This window comes from Quercus suber, unplaced genomic scaffold (genome assembly GCF_002906115.3).
Source record: "Quercus suber isolate HL8 unplaced genomic scaffold, Cork oak 2.0 scaffold_37, whole genome shotgun sequence".
Taxonomy (NCBI): Eukaryota; Viridiplantae; Streptophyta; class Magnoliopsida; order Fagales; family Fagaceae; genus Quercus; species Quercus suber.
In genome coordinates this window covers 28256-50134 of record NW_027069502.1, presented here as the reverse complement: position 1 = coordinate 50134, position 21879 = coordinate 28256, and the positions used below count along the sequence as shown (strand labels likewise).

The window sequence follows — 21879 nt, the reverse complement described above, 5'->3', positions numbered from 1 at the left end:
TCTGGATGAGGCAGCTAAGCCTCAATCTGAAAGAATTTCTCTAGATCGCCATTGATGGCCACTCTTATCAGATCCTCACATTTAGCATTCTCTGCCGTCCCTCCAACAGGCAATGTCGAATCCTTTAATTGCTATAAATCCCCTTCAACATTGGCCAAGGACTCGGACTCGAGCTGGTGCTGGATGGCAGCCACTAAGCACTGTCTAGCCATGGATTAATTTCCCAGGATCTCCTTGACCAAGCCCTCGGATGGATATTTCACCTTCTGGTGTAGAGTAGAAAAGATGGCTCCTAGGGTGTAAAGCCAGGGTCTGGCCATAATGGCTGTGTAAGGTGAATAAGCGTCCACCACAATGAAGTTTACCTCCACTACTTCCGAACCAGTCTACACAGGTAGTCTGATTTGGCCCTTGGGGATGACAATCTTCCCATCAAAACTCACCAGGGACGAGCTATAGGGTGTTAAGTCCTTGGGCTTCAAGTTTAGCCCCTTATACAAATCGGGGTACATTATCTCAATACCACTTCCTTGGTCCACCATCACCCTTTTCACATCGTATCCCCCAATCCTAAGGGTAACCACCAAAGCATCATCGTAGGGTTGAATGGTTCCGACTTTATCCTCGTTCGAGAAGCCTAAAATTGGTTGGATTTCCAGCCCAGCCTTTTTTGGCCCTCGATTAACGTCCTCGACAGATAGCCGAGCCACAGACATCACTCTGGAACGGCAGGACCCAGTTTTCCCTAAAGCAGCGAATATGACATTTATTGCTCCCAAAGGGGGTCTTGAAGAATCATCTCTTTGGGATTATAAGTTTGCCTGACCTTCTTGGCCGTTGGAGTGGTGCAATAGTTGCTTTAGCTTTCCTTCACGGACGAAAAGGTCAAGCTGGTCCCACAGACTTCTACAATCTTCCGTGGTGTGTCCATGGTCTTGGTGATATTGGCAATAGAGGTTGCGATTGCGTCTTTCAGGGTTTCCCATCATTTTATTTGGCCATTTAAAGAATGGCTCACTCCTAATCTTCTCCAGAAATTGATGCACTGGCTCTTGGAACACAGCATTGATTGCCTGAGGACTGGCAGACCCTGACTACCTGGCAAAATCCCTCATCGGCCGGTTGTTATTGTACCGGTCCGACTTGAAATCCCTCATCTCCTAAGGGATATCCTTCTCCTTTCCTTTCCCCTGCTACTGGTCTTCCTCAACCCTTTTATATTTATCAATTCGGTCTATGAGCTGGAGTACACTGGTGACAGGTTTGACAATCAGAGATTTCCTCAAACCGTGGTCGGCTGGGAGGCCAAGCTTGAATGTACTAATGGCAACATCCTCAAAGTCACCATTTATTTCGTTGAACATCTCCCAGTATTTATCCGAATACACTTTTAGGGTCTCTCCCTCTCGCATACTTAAGGATAGTAGGGAGGCCAAGGGCTGAGGAGGTCTGCTGCAGGTGACAAAGTGGGAACAAAACGCCTAGGTGAGCTCCTTAAAGGAACTTACGAAATCTGCGCTCAGGCTGTCAAACCATCTTATGGCAACAAGTCCCAGATTGGATGGGAAAGCCTTACACATCAAGGCTTCGTCTCTGGAATGGACAGCCATTCTCTAGTTGAAGTGGCTCACATGTTCAACGGGGTTTGTTTTACCGTTGTACATGGTAAAAGTGGGCTGAGTGAATCGTCGAGGAAGCCTAGCCCCTTCAATTTTGCGCGTAAAGGGTGACTTGGAGATCTGGTCCATGGCCCTGCTTACAGCGTCATTTCCCACACCTTTATGGGGCGGGCTTCTGACCCTCCGTTCGTGATGGTGTTCCTCTTCGTAGGAGAAAGTCTCACTGGGCGGGGAGCAAGATCTTCGCCTATAACTGACGTCCCTCCCGTCATCAAAAGAAATGTTAGAGTTAGAGGGAGTTCGTCTTCGTCGTGCATGGCGCAGTTCCTTCTTTAATTGGTTGATTTCCAACTGCATGGCCTTGTTATTCTTTGCGTGGGAGACATGGCTTCCTTCTCGAGGTTGGCTCCTGCTAGTGTGTGTGGTATGCATGCTTCCTTCGCGATCGCCTCTCTGTTTGAGGTTGATAAAGGGGTCGCCATGCTTGGATCCCAAGGACTCTACTTGGTGCGAACCTGAGCCTACCATCGTTCACTGCTGCACTCACTATCACACAAGTACTTACCACAAACGGCGCCAATTGTAAGGGCACGTTTTTGCAGCCCAAGCCCAATATGTATGGGATCGTGGGTTAAAGGGCCCAGTACAATAAATTTATAAAGAGTGGGTTCAAAAACTAGGCCCTCGTGAATCTAACAACAGCTAGGACGGGATTAAAGAATAGTCATGCAAGAATCAAGGTACGTAAGATTGGGTCAATGTATTGCCGAGAAGGCAATTGTTGTTTTAGTCCAATGAAACTGATTACAAGTGTGGTTCTCGTTGCTACAGTGTTCTTTTATTATTTTTTCTGATCTCTATTCCTACAGGGGTCTTTCACATTATATATCTCCTCCTTGGCAATCCTGGCCATCCATTTGTTAGCTGCCCAAGCTACTACTCGAGTACCCGTCCCATCAGACACCCTTTCTGGCTCCCTGTGAGTTGCGGTGACCAAGGAAACACTGTTCAGGGGTCTTCTCCACATAAATACGGCTAGAAAAGTAGCTGCAGTGCATTTAATGCGGAGGTAACGCCTGCTCCTTAGATATTTTTGGGTCTCCTTCCCTCTTGTGGGTTTATGTAACGTGCCTCTGACACCGATGCCTCTATTAAGGTTTTTTTGTTGCTAGAATACGTAGAGGAGCAGGGCTTGTCTTGTCTAAGGAGACATTTCTCCTCAGACCATCTTTTACTCTTTTCTTACTCATGAGGCACTGAGCTGGAATGACCCCCTACCATTTGTCTCTCCTCGGACATCCCAATATTCTCGGGTAAGTCCCAAGGCCCAGTACACCGTTTTTGGGCCTTGTCCCTACACACACAATATGCATCAATTATATAACTTAAAAATAAAATATTCATTTATTTTTATTATCTATTCTATTATCTAATTTTAAGTAAATTAATTAAAAAAATATTTACGGATGAATTTTGAATAAATCGCGCATCACACGGGCATAATACTAGTAGTTATTGTAAGTTAAAATGTGATGTTAGTGATGGCTCATATTAGAACTAGTAAGAATTCGCCACATCAACAATTTATAAAAATATTGTAAAATAGTTTTTGTCGTACCATTACTCATAAAACATAAAACAACATGTTTTTGAAGTGTCCAAATTAGACCTAATACTTCTAGTATACTGAACTAAGTTGAATAGTGATATATGTCTAAAATTGATGACGTATCCAAAAATAGACATAAGTCACAACTGGACACGAGCCAAACCTCCCTCGTCTTTGAATTGTCTTCAAAGTATATAGGGCAACAACTAAATCATGAAAAATAACATCTCTCTTTTTCAGCTGAAACACCCCTCAAGAGATCCAAGAAGCCATTAAAAACCGTTTTGGAGCTGACATCATTCAACAACATAAGGCATATTTGGGGCTGCCTTCTTTGGTGGGAAAATCAAAGTGCAACACATTTCAAGCTTTAAAAGAAAAATTGAATAATAAGCTTTCTAGGTGGAAGGAAAAATTGTTATCTCATGCAAGCAAGGAAATCCTCATAAAAGCAGTGCCTCAAGCAATCCCAACATACACCATGACCGTCTTCAAATTCCCTAATGCTCTATGTGATGAACTAACTAGCATGGTTAGAAGTTTTTGGTGGGGTCAAAACAATGGAAAAAAAAAAAAAAGATTTCTTAGTCTAGTTGGGACAAGATTTGTGTACCAAAAACTAAAGGAGGCTTAGGCTTCTATGACCTAAAAGCTTTCAACCTCGCCCTCTTGGCCAAGCAGGATTGGCGCTTACAAACCAACACTTCCTCTCTTGTCCATCGAGACTTCAAAGCTCGATACTTTCCAGAGAGGGATTTCATTAGTGCTGAAATGGGGACGAAGGCTTCATATGCTTGGAGAAGTATCATGGTTGCTCAAAAGGTTGTTCAACATGGTTACAGATGGCAGGTTGGTAACGGGAATTCAATCAAGATCTAGGTTGATAAGTGGCTACCCACATGCCTTGCATCTTGAGTCACATGTCAATTCACTCATAAACCATGATACGGGGAATTGGAGAATAGGCCTTCTCAAGGAAATCTTCCTCCCACATGATGCACAAGCCATCTTAAGCATACCATTAAGCATTCGAAGGCCACTGGATCGCATGGTCTGGGCATTCACACCCAAAGGACAATTCACGATAAACTCTGCCTACAAGGTCGCTCTTTCACTTTCACAAGCCACTACTAGCTCTCTGGGTTCTACATCAAACAACTAGCAAATTTCGATATTTTGGAAAACCATATGGCACCTCAAAGTACCAAGCAAGATCTGTTCTTTTGCTTGGAGAGCTTGCAAGAACCTCCTACCAACAAAGTCCAACCTGCACTCAAGGAAAGTCCTAGACGACCCAACTTGTGAAGTTTGCGGCAATGGGGTAGAGACAATAGGACACACTCTATGGGCATGTGAGAAAGCCCAGGAAGTTTGGTGAGCATCAGGCATACCTGTTCATGGCCACGGTTTGAGGTTCGACAGTTTCCTTGACCTCCTTTGGCATCTAATATTCAACCAACACGCTAGGGACTATTTGCTAAGGTTGACTGTTATTTTAGCATGGAGTCTATAGCTGACCCGCAACAAAGCTCGCACAGGAGGGTCATGGTAAACTAGTGCAGTCATTCTGCAGTTAGCAACCAACCTGCTTGAAGAATATAGGCTTGCAAACCACCAGATTATGATACCAAATGTTGCCACGCATACAACCTGGACTCCACCGCACAATCCCTGGTATAAGGTAAACGTCGACGGTGCCGTATTCCAACATCTCGATGCTGTGGGAATAGGAGTTGTCGCCTGGGATCATTCAGGACAATGTATGGTGGCAATGAGTAAGAAACTGTGGGTACCACTGGGTCCGTTGGAAGCTGAGGCAAAGGCCATGGAAGAGGGAATTGATTTTGCTTGGGATGTCGGGCTACGCGATGTTGTCTTCGAGACGGACTTTGAGCTGCTCCACAGGTCACTCACAGGCTCTATCACACCTCCAGCCACCATACAAAATATTGTCAACTCATGCATCATGCGGCTTCAAGACTTCAGGGCTGTACAGCTTACACACATTCGACGAAATGGAAACAAGCCAGCCCATCTATTGTCACAACATGCCAAAGGTTTAGAAACTTTTGCAACATGGATTGAGAATATCGAGTCCGCTTTGACTCAAGATGTACTGTTTTAAGCAAATTAATAAAAATTGCAGCATTTCTCATCCAAAAAGAGGGGGTAAAAAAAAAAAAAAAATCCCAACCATCCCCACACGTGGACTTCACTTGTGAAAAGACTAAAGTACACCATCTATTATTTTCATTTTAATCCTTTATATTTTAATCCATTCATGTTTGATAAATTGATATTGATATGATATGTTTCCAAATTTTTATTTTGAATCTTCAAATTCAATTAAGTTTTTTTTCCCCCTTTTATGTTTAAAATTTTTTAATTTTTTTTTAATATAAGATATAAATTCAGAATTTTACTCTAGTATTAATCTAAATGTATATGTGTGTGAAATTTCATCCTAAAGACTTGAATCTCGATCTTTCTTCATACTTCACAGACATTTATACTTATGAGGTGACTATTACTTCAAGGAGTGCATGGTAGTAAAATTTTTATTTTAAATTTCACATTTGATTTTTTTTTTTATTTGGTTAGTTAAATCTCAAAATTTTCATTTTAATCTTTCATCAAAAATGAAAATTTGAATACTAAAATAAAGAATAAAGGAGAAGGAAAGAGGGAACATGAGGTACCACAAAGAAAGCTGATAATAATTAATATGCCAGTAAACAAAAAACTGAATCAAACATAAATAATTAAAATAAAAATCTTGAAACATAAAAATAAAAAAAAAATAAAAAATAAAATAAAAAAAGAATTTGAGAGGTCTTGACTTTGGAGAACCTACATCTCTTTGTATGCCAAAATTGGGAGGTCTCTTTGGTACATCAACAACAAGAAATGATATAACCCAATAGACATCACCATCTATTTGAAGATGTGCAACATCCGTGTGGTCAATTCAGTCTATTTGTTTTTTCTTTCAATGTAACAGTTCTAATAGTGTGATTTTTTTTTTAGGTAAGAATGGACATGTATTTGGATAATAAAGCTAGTACATCAGAGTTGTCCATGAAACACCTGTGAAAGGTGTCTAATTACAGGAATTAAAGGGCACTCTCTTGGAATCCTTATACACAAAAAGTCCCAGAAATATTTACATAATACAAAAAATAAACATTCACAATACAGTTCCAAAAGGTTTGCTTGCTCTCTCCCCTTCTTTGGGAGGCCATTTGCTACAGAGTTTGCTTCACAGTATATGTGATGTACATGGACCACCCATTTCCTGTTGAGGAGCATCCTACAATTGGAAGTTAAAGGAAACAATTTTAGAGCCCAGTTCCTAGAGGAAGTTAGACATGTAAGAATAAAAATAAAATCAACAATAACATTTAAAAATTTAATACACATGTCCCTAACAGTAATTACAACCATGTCGAACAGCCCACAATCTAGCATTTTTTATTAAAAGTAAGCTCGATGTAACATAAGAAACTACCACCCATTTTTTCAAGTGATCACGGATGACAGCACGTTAGCAAACCCAAGTATTGCAGAATACTGTTTAAGTGGGGGAATGGGCAAACTAAGTGTGTAATGGGCAAGTATGTAGTAAGTTAGACAATGTTTGAAAAGATAATGGAAAGTAGCATCTCGAGTTTCTAAAACTCGAGATCCATATTAAAACTCGAGTCCCGAAGACTTGCTTTGCAAGTGTTTTGCTGCTGAAAATGCCACAGATATCTCGAGTTTTAGAAACTCGAGTTCCTATAATGGCGTTTTTATGTCATATAATGACATTTTAAAACCCTATAGCAACATTTTCTTGCAAAATTTTTTTTATAAGTGTGATCAAGGAGCGCTATAGTGGTGTTTTTAAGCTCTATAGTGACGTTTTAAGGCCCTATAGCGGCGTTTTCCTGCAAAAAAAAAAATTTAAAGTGTGATCAGGGAGTCCTATAGTGACGTTTTTAAACCCTATAATGACGTTTTAAAACCCTATAGCGGCATTTTTTTGCAATTTATGAAACTTGAGTCTTTAAAACTCGATTTTCACGTGGATTTTTTTCCCCATTAGCCCCCATTCACTTACAAATCGAGACTTAAAAACTCGAGTTTTATCTTGGAACTCGAGTTTTAGACACTCGAGATGCTACTTTTCAACATTCTTTTGCACTGTGACAACTAACTAAATTTTTTAATATTTATTGTTATTTAGAAAAAAAATTCCTGTCTAAGTAGTTTATGTATCTGTTTAAATATATCTTCTTGAAATTTTCTGACTTTGGCAAAAAAAATAATGAAAAAAAATTAAAACTTAAAGATTAATATGAAAATCAAATCAAATATAAAATTAAAAACGAATATGAAAAAAAAAAAGGTCAAAACTTTAAAGGGCAAAAGTGCACTTTTATTTTTGTGAAATCAAAAGTGCACTTTTAACATTGGAGATGCACCCAATTACAATGAGACCCGCCACACCAATTCCACATTTGGACTTTCCCTCCACATTTATTTAACCACTCTCACTCGCGCTAACCAGTAAACCCTAACTCTCTCTCTCTCTCTTCTCACTCTTTCTCTCTCTCTAGAAACCCTAACAATGGCGTTTGAGATTGTAGAAGACGGGTTCGCGTCGACGCGTCTGTTCAACCAAGGCTACTCCTACACCTACGACGACGTGATTTTCCTCCCGCACTACATCGACTTCTCCACCGACAATGTCTCTCTCTGCACCAACCTCACGCGCCGCCTCCCTCTCTACACTCCGATCGTCTCTTCTCCAATGGACAAGAGACCTAATACTATATGGTCAATTTTGTTAACTTCCCATATTGTATCAATCTTTAATTGCTTATTGTACCGCTAAGATTAAGAGATACGGACACTCTATAATTCCACAATTTATTTAATACGGATATATCAAGAAGACAAGAATACTCTTTAATATGCGTCCATAATATGTTGGAAGGAAAAAAGCATAAATTTTTTTTGTACCAAAAAAAAAAATCATTTTTTAAATTAGATATCTTTAGATATTTTGATTACTCTGTATTTTAGAAACTTAAACAAACATGAAAAGAAAAGAAAAGAAAAAATCTTTTTCAAAAGGACAAAGTTTAGCTACAAAATTGGTTGTAGTCTTAGGCTACAAACTCATTTAGTAAAATAAATATTACTGCATATTTTGAAAATCTAACCGTTGAATTACATGTACTTTGTGCTCTTAATGCACATGTCAATTTTTGTGTCAATCAAATATCATATACTATAAAATCTATAATCTTATCTTTTATGCATAATTTTAAATTACAAAAACTTGCAATTTAAAAATTTATTGATGACATAGCTATTGATCTTTAATTTTCTTGAAATTTTGTAAACATGGAGGATGTAAGAAGAAGATGCAATCCAATGGTGGATTTGTCAAAATTCACCTCCAATAAAAAGATATTGAGTGAGTTTTTAGCCTAAGGCTACAATTGATTTTGTAGCTAAACTTTGTCATTTTTGTTAGGTTCTAAGGTCTTAGGATTTTATGTATTTAGAACTCTAATTTGTAATGTTGGCAAACCATTATCAAAACATTGTATTAAGTCTTATTTAGTCTTGCTCAAAGTTGGTTTAATATTGTACAGTTGGAATCGAGTGGCTGCAGAAGTACTTGGGACTCTCGGCCTGGCTCGATCGATCGAAGAATAGACTCGATCGATCGAAAATCGCACAGGTTGAATTTTCTGCAGAATTTCCAACTCAGCCCTACTTCATTAAACGTTTAGGGTTTTATGTTTTTACCCTAGGTATATAAATAAAACCCTAGCCACGTTTTTGAAGGTTGTCCATATTGTATTGTTGCTCATACATTGCTGTTTTGTGTGAATCTCGTGTGAGATCTTTGAGGAGCTTTCCTTTACACAAAACTTAGGGTTTTCATGGTGGAGATGATTTCAACATCTTGAAGATCATTACTGTTGCAACCATTGGAACTTAAAAGAAAAGCAAGCGGGGAGCTTGTAGCTGATTGAGGAATTCAAGAAAGAAGTAGTCCGTGGATTCGGAGCCTGCGCGTGGTCGTGTCAGGAAGTTCTACTGGTGGGTAGCATTAGGAAGTCGAGCGGGGAGCTTGTAGTCCTTTTGTACGAACTTCAATTCTTTCATAGTGAATTCAGGTTAGCCTTGAGGATCGGTGGGTCAAATCCTCCCCAGGTTTTTACCGTGTGGTTTCCTGGGTGATCATATCTTGTGTTATTTATTTTCCGCTGCATTATATCTTGATATGATTGTTTGGATTGTTTTAACCTAGAATTGCTTAATTTGACTAAGTAACAACTTGGCTAATTAATCTAGGCTACGCAATCTGTGTGTTTAAGGGGTCTAAAACCGTTCAAGTGGTATCAGAGCTGGTAGCTCTTTTTGTTTGAGATTTTTAATCTCTGAGCTGATCCTTGACCCCTGTTGTCATGGAGCATGGACACTCTCTGTTTGTTCCTCCTCATTTTGATGGGAACAACTATGCCTATTGGAAAGTAAGGATGAAAGCATTCCTGAAATCCATTGATGAAAGGGTTTGGAATTCCGTTGAATACGGATGGGAGAAGCCCGCTACTCCTGTGAGTGAGTGGCAAACTTCTGAAAAAGAAGCAGCAAGCTTCAATAGCAAAGCTATGAATGCTATCTTTAATGCTGTTTCTATGGAGGAATTTAAGAGAATCTCTAATGTTGAGGTTGCTCATACTGCTTGGAAAATCCTCCAAACTGTGCATGAAGGCACAAAGGCAGTTAAGATAAACAAACTGCAGCAATTAACTTCTAGGTTTGAAAACATTAGGATGTCTGATGATGAATCCTTTGATGAATTTTATGCCAAACTGAATGATATTGTTAATTCTGCTTTTAATTTGGGTGAAATCTATGATCAACCTAAGATTGTTAGGAAGATTCTTAGATCTTTAACTGAAGACTTTAGACCCAAAGTGACTGCCATAACTGAAAGCAAGGATGTGGACTCCATCCCTGTTGATGAGCTTGTAGGATCTCTTCAATCCTATGAGTCTGACCTACCTAAAGTGAACAAATCCAAATCAATGGCTCTTAAGTCAGTTGATGATGTTGATGGTGGTGGATTTGATGATGAGCTCTCTGCTACAGAGATTGCCTATCTTGCCAAAAACTTTAAGAACTTTCTTAGGAATACAAATAGAAAGGCAAGAGGTACTTACACTGCTGAACCTAGAAATTTTAGGAAGAATGATCCCACTAAGGTTAACAATTTTGAAAAACCTAGAGAAAATTCTGGTCAATCTTCTAATAACTCTTTGGGTCCTCAGTGTTTTGGCTGTCAAGGGTATGGTCATGTGAAATCTGAATGTCCTACATTCTTAAGGACTAAGGGTAAAGCTATGGCTGTAACCCTTAGTGATAATGAGGTTTCTGATGATGAGTCCGGTGGTGACGAGGATGGAAACTTCATTGCTTTCACGGCTACTGCTATAGTCAATGAAGGCATATCTGCTGAAGAGAACCCTTCTGATGGGGAACTCTCTGAAGATGCAGATCTTCAAGAGGCCTATAACAAACTTTGCAAAATTGCTGCAAAGGATGCTATGAAAGTTGATCTTGGCCTAAAGAAAATTGATTCTCTTGAGCTTGAAAAGAGAAATTTGCTTGTTAAACTGTTTGATGCAAATGAACTTTTGAATAATGTTAAATCTGAGAATATGCTTTTGCTTGATAAAGTTAGAACTTTGGAACATGATTTATCTGTTGCTAGATCTGCTAGTTCTAAACTTGATCACATGCTGAATGTTCAAAAGTATCCTTCTGATAAAACTGGGTTAGGATATGTTGAAAGCATCTTTGATACTGGACCACATTCCACTACTTTTGTTCCTTCTTCTTCTTCTGGACCTTCTGTGAGTGAGGTTGTGAGTGATACTGTCAAACCACCTGTGAGTGAGGTAGTTAAACCTGTAGAAGTTTCACCACCTAAGAAGACTAGGGTAGACTTAAGAGAATCTAAACCTAAGGAGCCTACCAAATCTAAGGACAAGATGCATGGTAAACCTGCGTGGGTTTGTCATTATTGTGGTAAGTCTGGACATATTCGTCCTAACTGTTACAAGCTTCAAGCTGATAAGAGAGCAAATAAACCAAAAGTGCCTGTGCCTCAAGCACAAGATCCTATGGCATTAATTGGTGAATTGGTAAAGGTGTTAAACCTTTATTCCAATCATGGAGTTGGGAATCACTCAAATGTGAATAAGAACTCCAATGCTCATGGTGCATCTAAAAAGTTTTGGATGCAAAAGACTCGAAATACTTGAGTCTTTCTGACATGGTCCTTGTGCTTCATTGCTCTATTCTTTTGTGACCATTGTTCTTTGTTTTTTTTTGTGTTTTCTTTGTTCTAGGACTTGCATTGCATTACATTCATGCATTTCATTCTAGGATTTATTTGTTTTCCTTTAAATTAAAAAAAAAAAAAAAAAAAAAAAAAAAAAAGGAAAAGAAGGAAGCAAAATTTATGTTGAACATAATGTTCTTGATTTTTGAAAAACAAGGTTGGTCAATTTATTTACACATAACATGTCTTATGTACCTTGTTTAGCTTGGATGAGCTTACTTTATTGCACTTTACTAGTTTGAGCTTTGTAGTGCATGTTGTGTGGGAAAGATGTTTATGGTGTTTATCACTTTGTCTTAATCTTGAAGTCACATGTTATTTGACTGTCGGACTTGATCCTTTTGAGAAAGGCATAAATAACCATCTCACCACTGTTCACTAGCCAATCATGAACACCTTAGTGCATATCATAAGATTCTGTGCTCGAGAAAGTGTAGCACATGCACAAAAAGAACATAAGGTGTAGCCTCAAAATAAATTAAAACTGGTGTGTACTATTAGGCTTGATGCCAATTCACTTAATTCAAACCGGTGTGTACTATTAGGCTGAATGCCATCTCATGCAAATAAGAGGCAAAAATACAAGAAACTTACATGATTGCAAGCTTTTGTTCTAGGAGATGTGGGAGTTATAGGATGTAACTCTTTAGGTGATAGTCTCTTTTGAATTCTATGTGATGAATTTTGTAGACTTTGTGATTGATTGCTATTCACATATCACCTCACATGTATCTCAAGTTTTTGCTAGTATCACACACGACACAAGTTACTCTTTGTTAAACACTGTACATGCTAGTGTGTGTTTTTGGTCTGACCAACCAAGTTTGAAAATATCTTGAGATTTATGCACAACATATTTGTTGCTTGAGAAAATATAATGGGAGGTTGATTGCAATTTGTTTAAGAATATTGGGTTCAAAATTTTGGGTTTTTGAAAAAGCATTCCATCTCATACTCATGCATTTTGTTTCTTCAATTTAATGCTTTGAGGAGTTATTTTCAAAATTCGGCTTGTGTCTTTCAAAAACTGTGATTTTTCCAAAATTTAGTGAGCCTCTGCCCATTTCGATCGATCCAACCTATTTTTCGATCAATCGAAAAAGTGCTCTCATTTGTCTTAAAATGACTGTGCTTTTCGATCGATCGAATGTAATTTTCGATCGATCGAATATCGTGGAAAAGCTTTTTAAAAGTTCAGTTCTGACTTTTTCAAAGGTTCTATTCAAATTTTTTTCAAACTTTTCTCTCTCTCCGCGTTGGCAAGGCTCCACACCTCAGGATTTTTGTCGTTTTCCTCCGTTGTTTTTGCAAAATCTCTCTTTCCTCAAGCCGGTAAGACTCTTTTGCCCTTCCTTTTGATGTTATTTTCATTATTTCATGCATAAATCCATGCATTTAAGGGTAATTTTCGGACTTTATTCTTTTTGGATTTTCTGTTGATTCAAACCTTATTTTATGAAATTGATCATTGGGTTTTTGTGGGGACACATTATATTAATGATCCTTGGTGGTTAATTTGATCAATTTTGTGTTTTGTGAAAAATTGAAAATTCTAGGGTTTGTTCTTGATCCGAATTGGGGCTTTTGTTAAATTGGGTAGAATTTGATGAAATTGGCTTGTTGTGTTGGTGTAATTAAGCATTATAATCTATGTGCTGTGTTTTGTAATGCTCAATTCATCAATTTGTTGCAAAATTTTTCAAGTGGTTTTTCAAATTTTTGGGATTTTTGATAGAAATTCCTTGTTCAAGCCAATTTTGTCCAATTACTCTCAATTAAACTTAATTTGTCACTGCATTTAGATCATGCATCACAACATTTTATTGTTCATGCATCATATAGATTTTTGTTCTATATTATTTATTGTGCTAATTTGCAGTCTGCCCTTGGTTTTGTTTTCTCTTGTTTCTTTGTGTTTTTCTCTTTGTGTCTCTGTCCTTTCCTTAGCACTATGCCTAGGAAAACTAGAGCCCGTAGGAGTGTTCCCTCACCTTCTCCTTCACCCCCTCCATCCTTTGATAGTGAGAGGTTTCCGAGTGAGGAAAACCAAGAGACTTTTGAGAAACTGACCGTTAAGAGAAAGATTTGGGCTGAGCGTTCTGTGCTATTAGATGAGCTTGATCCTGCCATTAGGGCAAATTTTGAGCGTCGGGGTTGGTTACCCTTGGTGGATGTTTCTGATCCTCCTCCACCTTCTGCCTTGATTAGAGAGTTCTATTCGAACATCTCTATCCGCGTCTATGATTCCAACACTCTAGTTAAGAGTTGGATACGAGGCGTAGAGTACACCATTACTCCTCGGGTAGTGGCTGATGCTCTAGGGGTACCTTTGGTCCAGCATCCTGTCTATCCTTATGATGAGTCTCCCGAGATTAGCGATGTTTTGTCATACGTCACTGGTACTACTGTCCAGTGGGGTTCTGATCCTCGGATCACTTCTGCTGAGCTCTCTGGGTTGCACTATCTGTTCTTTCGGATAGCTTGTCATTCGATCTGGCCTATTTCCCATGTTCACACCATTCCTCTTGAGAGGTGTGTTTTTCTGTACGCTCTTGTTACTGATGCTCCTATTAGTTTTCCCCATCTTTTTCTTCGTTCTTTGAACGAAGTTTATAGGAGTTCATCTACTGCTCATGCTCTTGTTCATCCTATTTTCATTCATAGGATTCTTCTCTTTCTTGGTCTTGATGACTTTCCTTCCTCTGAGCCCGTCCATGTGATAGGACCTTTAGGTGCGTCTTTTCTTAGACAGAGGGCCGCTCATCTTCGAGCTGGTTCTAAACACCCTAGATCTGAGCCCTCTAGTAGTGCACCTCCTCCTTCTTCTTCTGCAGGTATGGCTGGTGAGGATATCCCTATTCCTGTTGGTGATGATGATGCTGCTGCTGATGTTCCTCCACCTCCTTCGGCCGACTTTGATGTTCGTCGTACTTTGGAGACTGTCATGACTGTTCAGCAGGCTCATGGTCAGATTTTGGTGGACTTGCTGGATGAGATGCGTGCTCTCCGAGCTGATCTTGCGCGTCTTCATTCACCCTCACCACCTCCTTTTGATGGCGACTTGTGATTGCCCTTTGGCATTCCGTCACAAAAAGGGGGAGTGGAGTTTTGACTTGTAGTAGAGTTTTTGTAGTTAGGGGGAGTTTTTTTTTGTTTTAGAGGAGCTTGTGGATTTTTAGATTGTATCTATGTGCTTCACTTTGTATATCATTTTTGGGGATATTCATGTTAGGGGGAGTAACATTGATTGATATACATGATATTTTTTATTGATTCTTGTTGCTTTATGATTCACTGCGTATTGATTTATATTTATGACTTGTTCATTTTTATATGTCTTTATTTTGTGTTGTGTGGATCTTACAAGAATGTTATACCTGTTGTTTTACTCTTTACTGTCACACATGCGTTTATGCGTTTGTTGAGTATTTCAGGATTATACAGGTTGATTCAACTAAGCTGCTGTCTACACTTGCAACTATGGATAGTAGTTAGGCTGAATTGAATTTTATGAGCATTATCTTTGTAAAGGGCTTTTTATTTGTAAAACTTTGAGCTGTTAATTAGGGTTTTGTCACGGATTGCCAAAGGGGGAGTTTGTTAGGTTCTAAGGTCTTAGGATTTTATGTATTTAGAACTCTAATTTGTAATGTTGGCAAACCATGATCAAAACATTGTATTTAGTCTTATTTAGACTTGCTCAAAGTTGGTTTAATATTGTAAAGTTGGAATCGAGTGGCTGCAGAAGTACTTGGGACTCTCGGCCTGGCTCGATCGATCGAAGAATAGACTCGATCGATCGAAAATCGCACAGGTTGAATTTTCTGCAGAATTTCCAACTCAGCCCTACTTCATTAAACGTTTAGGGTTTTATGTTTTTACCCTAGGTATATAAACAAAACCCTAGCCACGTTTTTGAAGGTTGTCCATATTGTATTGTTGCTCATACATTGCTGTTTTGTGTGAATCTCGTGTGAGATCTTTGAGGAGCTTTCCTTTACACAAAACTTAGGGTTTTCATGGTGGAGATTATTTCAACATCTTGAAGATCATTACTGTTGCAACCATTGGAACTTAAAAGAAAAGCAAGCGGGGAGCTTGTAGCTGATTGAGGAATTCAAGAAAGAAGTAGTCCGTGGATTCGGAGCCTGCGCGTGGTCGTGTCAGGAAGTTCTACTGGTGGGTAGCATTAGGAAGTCGAGCGGGGAGCTTGTAGTCCTTTTGTACGAACTTCAATTCTTTCATAGTGAATTCAGGTTAGCCTTGAGGATCGGTGGGTCAAATCCTCCCCAGGTTTTTACCGTGTGGTTTCCTGGGTGATCATATCTTGTGTTATTTATTTTCCGCTGCATTATATCTTGATATGATTGTTTGGATTGTTTTAACCTAGAATTGCTTAATTTGACTAAGTAACAACTTGGCTAATTAATCTAGGCTACGCAATCTGTGTGTTTTAAGGGGTCTAAAACCGTTCAATTTTCAAAATTGTCATATTTCTCTATCTTGTGTCATATCGTGTCAATGTTCATGTCATTCTCTATATCCTTCTTATAGTTGTAACCCCAACGGATTCCATCCATAACCATCACCATACATGAAGAATCCAAGCTTTAGGTCTGTTTAGATATCGCTTATTGTTGAAAACTGAATATATTATAGTAAAATAACTTTTAAATATGTGAATAATACAGTGAGACTTAGTTTTAAAGTTATTTTTGCTGAAAAAAATACTTGCAAGTCTCATGAACACTGCACGAGATTCACACCAAAAAAATGCACCGCTAATAAACGCGCAAAATGCGCTTCCCAAACTCACACTTTGTTTTTAAAGAAAACCTTCTTTTCAATAAAGTATAGAAAAGTTGTGCACAAACAGACATAGAGTGAGCTTTGGGAGGTGGTGCTTCCTTGTCTAATACTGTAATACATGCACAATTGCCTACATTTTGCTTTCCTTTTGCTTTTGTATTAAAAAATGAGTCCAAACTTAATAAAGATGGAATGTAAAATTTATATTTTACACTATTCAATAAAAGATTGATATATCAGCTATTTAGTTAAAATTTGATACATCTAATCACACATAATAATATTTCAATAAACTTATAACTAAGTAGGATTTTTAAATAAATATTAGAATTGATTGAGTGTGATAGTACTTATTCTATAATATGTAATATGATAATGAGACATGAGATTGGAGGGGTAAAACTTGAGTTTTATACCACACCCTTATAGAATTTAATCTCTTACAAAATATTTAGGTTTGCCTCCACATTGTTATATACATATACATAAAATTACACACTGGTAATTAATAAAAGCCAGTCTTTTATTCAGCAAAAAAATAAAATAAAAGCCAGTCTTTTGCATATATGATGGCGGTGATAAAACCTAAAGGAATGTCCAGAAATTATAATATCACTGGTCTTGAGGGTTTTCAAGTTTCAAAAACGTACGGTTCGGAAAACATACCAAAAAAGAATTAAAGAAATCAAAACATGCCCAAACAAAAGATTTTTGGATGAAACATAATAGGTAAACAACACTTTTTATTTGGGACAAAATTTAAGTACAACCCTTAGGTGTAATATATTTAGTTCCCTAAATGTATTCAAATATATGATTATGTTGTAATGAAGTATAAATAGTATTATCTTTTTCAATGACAGTTACATCCAATGCAGCTATTTGAATTTAATCAAGAAACTTAATATATTAATTGTAACTAAATTTATTCCTTTTCTTTTTATTTCAAAACCACATAGACATGGATGATGAAACTATGCAAATGCAAAGATCATTTATAAGAAGGATTTGAAGTAGGAGCTAATCAGCCCATTAGGCTTATAATGTGCATTAAAAGTGTGTTTGAGAATAGCTTGTTCATGAATTCCTTACCTCTTTGTTCTAAGGTTAATGTACAGACACAAACTTTCTTCATCTGTAATATCTCTCCTTTTAATGGATGTATTACAATGTTTCTGTTTGCTTCTTTCACTAGTTTGTTCATTAAATATTTTCCACTACTCATGTCCTTTCTAGAGGAGGGGCGACCTCCCTTACTTCTCCTATTACTTGATTTTTGAAGGTCTTAATTAGGTTAAAAATTAGAATATGTGATTGATTTCATAAAGGAAAGATACAAGGGTAGAATTAACATTTACTTTCATTTTATTCTTATGCTAAATTGCAAACTACACCCAAAAGTTTAAGAGTGTTTGAATTTTATAACTTGAAATTCTATTCATATGTTCTGTTAAGTGTCATTTAAATTTGTCACAAATGTTTAATTTGTCCAATAAAATGATGTCACATCATTTTTTAGACTAAAAAAAATTTTAAATGACATAACATAATAAAAATGACGTTGCATCATTTTATTGGGTGAACTAAACATTTGTGGCTAGCTTACGTGGCACTTAACGGAAAATATGAATGGAGAGGCTGCTGATGCAAACGAAATAAAATTTAAGGGATAAAATTCAAATTATAAAACTTTAGGGTATAAAATTTAAACATTTTTAAATTTTAAAGGTGTAATTTTGCAATTCAACCTTATCTTTATATATACTTTGAACAATAAATTGTTTTTACTACTTTATATATCTATATCTATATCTATATCTATATATATATATAATCAAACTTTACTTTCTTCCCTTGATATTATATGAAACTTCCTCATTTTTGCTCATCTGCTAATAAAACTTTGTTTAACTTACTTGACTAAAACATTCCAAATACATTGGGATTCATTTTAGTTTTAAAAATTTGTTGAAGTGTATTCTTTGAATAACCTTGGCAAATTTAGTTATGTTCTTTAAGTTATGTATGACTGAAAGTACGTTGTAGCATAGCTCACATTGCTATTTATCCATAACGTTTCTCTTTATTTGTTGTCAAAATTAAAATGTGCTCTCTTTTAGGTTTTAAGTGTGCAATGCAGAGTAAATTTAACTAGTGATTTGTAACATCTGCAATAGCTTGAATATTCTTCCACCAAAGTCAATAGCTTTCCGACATTAGTTAGTACTTAGTAGTTGCAATTTACATATCTTTTTATAGGGTAGTACTTTTGGTTGAATAAATTACCTTATAAGTTATAACAATGGGAATGTTATTCATACGCGTTATCTCAAAACTATTCTGACGAATACTCTGAAAAAAACGCCTCTGTAAATAGGTAAATTGGCTAGTTCCCATACATTATCTAGTTCTATTGTGAGCAAAATAAGCTCTATCCTCTAAGAGAAGTAAGTGCCCATAACGGCATCTTTGAGGTTAATGTCAGAGGTGTCAATTTATTAACCAATAAGGACTACTTCATGAGTTGTTGACGCCACAAATGCCAAAAAACTTTGTATTAGAAAATTGTATTGTTGTGGTTAGGAATGTAGATCCTGAGTTTTATAGAAAATGTTGCTAAAAACCTTATACACAATTTAAGCATACGCAAGCTAATGGCAGGATTATATCCCTCACAGAGTTGATTACAAAAAATTCCCTTCTAACATTACTATTATTAGTTTTTATCTTTTATTGGCCCAAATATATTGTTTGGGAAATTTCCCAACCATTAACCACTTTGGACAATGTAATTAGTTGGTTTTAATTCCAACATGACTAACTCAACACATTTTGTGGCATTAGGTGACAATTTAAAGTTAGACATTTAAAGAAGAGTTATTAGTTTCTTCCAATATTTTAATGGTCGTACTCTAAACACTTCTTTGCAAAAAAAAGTGATTAATTTAATATATATTTTTATAACAATTTTATCATTGATTAAATTGGTTTCATTTTATTAATACCACTATGATCATGTCAAAATCAGGATATATTGACCATATTATTGCCATGTTAAATGGCTTCATGCAAAATATGGCTACATTTTTGTGGGGGGAAAAGTCCAACCATACGTAGTGGGCCTAAAGCCCAATGTGAAGGTTATTGTATATCCGAAGAGGCTAAAATTGTCGAAGGATACTTCGCGTGAAAGAAGGATACATGGGGACGAAAAAACTCCATCCAAAGAGAGCATCAGTGTTCCAAAGAGATCATTATCCTCGGATGAAAAGATTCTGGGTCATATAAATATCTAGGGGGTTCGAATGAGCTTCCTAGTGACTTCAGCAGTCTAGATAAGCTTTGGACACGCCTGAAGACGAGGAATAGAGAAATATCTAAAAGGAAAAGCTACCACCACCGTATTAAATGCACTGCAGCAACTTTTCTGGCCACATTTATGTGGAGAAGACCCCTGAACAGTATAACTTCAGCTACCGCCACTCACAAAAAGCTGAGGGAGATACATGACATGACATGCATTCAAGTAAGGAGCTAGATGAAGAACAAGTGAACGATGGGGATGATGGGAGAGGATGCTATATAAAGAAGAAGGGTTCCTAATAAGAGAGAAGGGAAAAAAGAAAAAGAAAAAGAGAAGTCTGACTGTAACCTTAAGAATTGTAACTCGTATTCAATTTATCATAAATCTCTTCGGACTTCAGCTTATTTGATCTTTACGTATACTTTGATGCTGGTTTATACTTGTATGTTGTGATCAACCATTGTAAGCTTCATAGTTAACCTAGCTCTATCATCCACGCTCTACAAATTTATTGTTTTTGGGCTTGGGCCACAAATCCTAACCCTACAATTTCTATGAAGATTTTTCATTTTATAGAGTATTTTAAATATAAAATAAATAGGACCAACTCAACATATTTTGTGTTCAAACACAATGTAAAATGTGTTGTTACTTAATATTTTATAAGCAATATATAAATTAAAAATAATAATCCAACCTTTCTATACAATTTAATACATTAATTGGACTATTTTCTTATATTTATAAAACATATTTTAAAACTTTTAGTTCTTAAAAAAAAAAAAAAAATGTCTCTTACCATAATTAAACCATATTAAACAGCCCACAATTCAACTTTATTATTAGAAGCAAGCCCGATTTGACAAAAAAAAAAACCTACCATCTATTTTTCCAAATGATCACGGATGACAGCACATTAGGAATCCAGGTATTGCAGAATACTGTTTACGTAATAAGTAGTTATGTATTTGTTTAAATATATCTTCATAAAATTTTCTAACTTTCCTTAAAAATAATGAAAAAAAATTTAAACTTAAAGAATTAATATGAAAATCAAAATAAAAAATGAATTAAAAAATCGAAACTTTAAAAGGGCAAAATGTACTTTACATTGGAGATGACCCATTACAATGAGACCCGCCGCACCAATTCCACATTTGGACTTTCCCTCCACATTTATTTAATCAATCTCACTCGCGCTAACCAGTAAACCCTAACTCTCTCTCTCTTTCTCACTCTTTCTCTCTCTAAAAACCCTAACAATGGCGTCGGAGATTGTAGAAGACGGTTCGCGTCGACGCGTCTGTTCAACCAAGGCTTCTCCTACACCTACGACGACGTGATTTTCCTCCCGCACTACATGCGACTTCTCCACCGACGATGTCTCTCTCTGCACCAACCTCACGCGCCGCCTCCCTCTCTACACTCCGATAGTCTCTTCTCCAATGGACACCGTCACCGAATCCGCCATGGCCGCCGCCGTGGCCTCGCTCGGTGGCATCGGAATCATCCACCCCAACCTCTCCGCTCAGGTCCAAGCCGCCATGGTCCGCTCCGTCAAGTCTCGCCGCGTCCCTTTCCTCTCTTCCCCTACTTTCCTCTCTCCCTCGCACCGCATTTCGTCCCTCGACGACTTCGACGCTTCGTCTCCGTTCGTTCTGGTCACCGAATCGGGCTCTCCGACGTCGAAGTTCGTCGGCTACGTGTCGAAGTCCGATTGGCTGAATCTCGAAGAAGAAAGAAAAGGTTCTGAAGTGAAATCGTATATGAAGACTTCGAACGACATCGTTGTTCCGTGGAATCAAAGTTTGGATCAGATTGAATCGTTTTTCAAAGAGAAAGACTCGGATTTGGGGGTTTTGGTGAGGGGAAATGCTGACGTGGCGGCGGAGAGCGAGGTGGTGGATGTGGTGATGAAGGAAGACGTGGAGAGAGTGAAGGGGAACCCGAGATTGGCGTTGGGGGGAACGGTGGGGCCCGACGGAGGGTGGCGGGTCGGGGCGGCTATCGGGACGAGGGAGAGCGATAAGGAGAGATTAGAGGGATTGGTGAAGGAAGGAGTGGACGTGGTGGTGTTGGATAGTTCGCAAGGGAACTCAATTTATCAGATTGAGATGATTAAGTA

The 21879-nt window shown here is 37.6% G+C and overlaps 2 protein-coding genes and 1 pseudogene across 2 annotated transcripts; 2 read left to right on the top strand and 1 right to left on the bottom strand.

The window, feature by feature from the left end:
• Positions 1 to 386: 386 nt before the first annotated feature.
• Positions 387 to 986, bottom strand: LOC136066491 (uncharacterized). Its single transcript, XM_065770854.1, has 2 exons — positions 827 to 986; positions 387 to 745 (listed from the first exon to the last, which is right to left on the bottom strand). Exons 1-2 carry the CDS (start codon positions 984 to 986, stop codon positions 387 to 389), a joined length of 519 nt encoding a protein of 172 aa, XP_065626926.1.
• A 3863-nt stretch (positions 987 to 4849) lies between these two features.
• Positions 4850 to 5353, top strand: LOC111999833 (uncharacterized). The gene has a single exon (XM_024031945.2). It carries the CDS (start codon positions 4850 to 4852, stop codon positions 5351 to 5353), a length of 504 nt encoding a protein of 167 aa, XP_023887713.2.
• Positions 5354 to 21001: 15648 nt separating this feature from the next.
• LOC136066490 (inosine-5'-monophosphate dehydrogenase 2-like) overlaps positions 21002 to 21879 on the top strand; it is a 3341-nt pseudogene continuing 2463 nt past the window's right edge.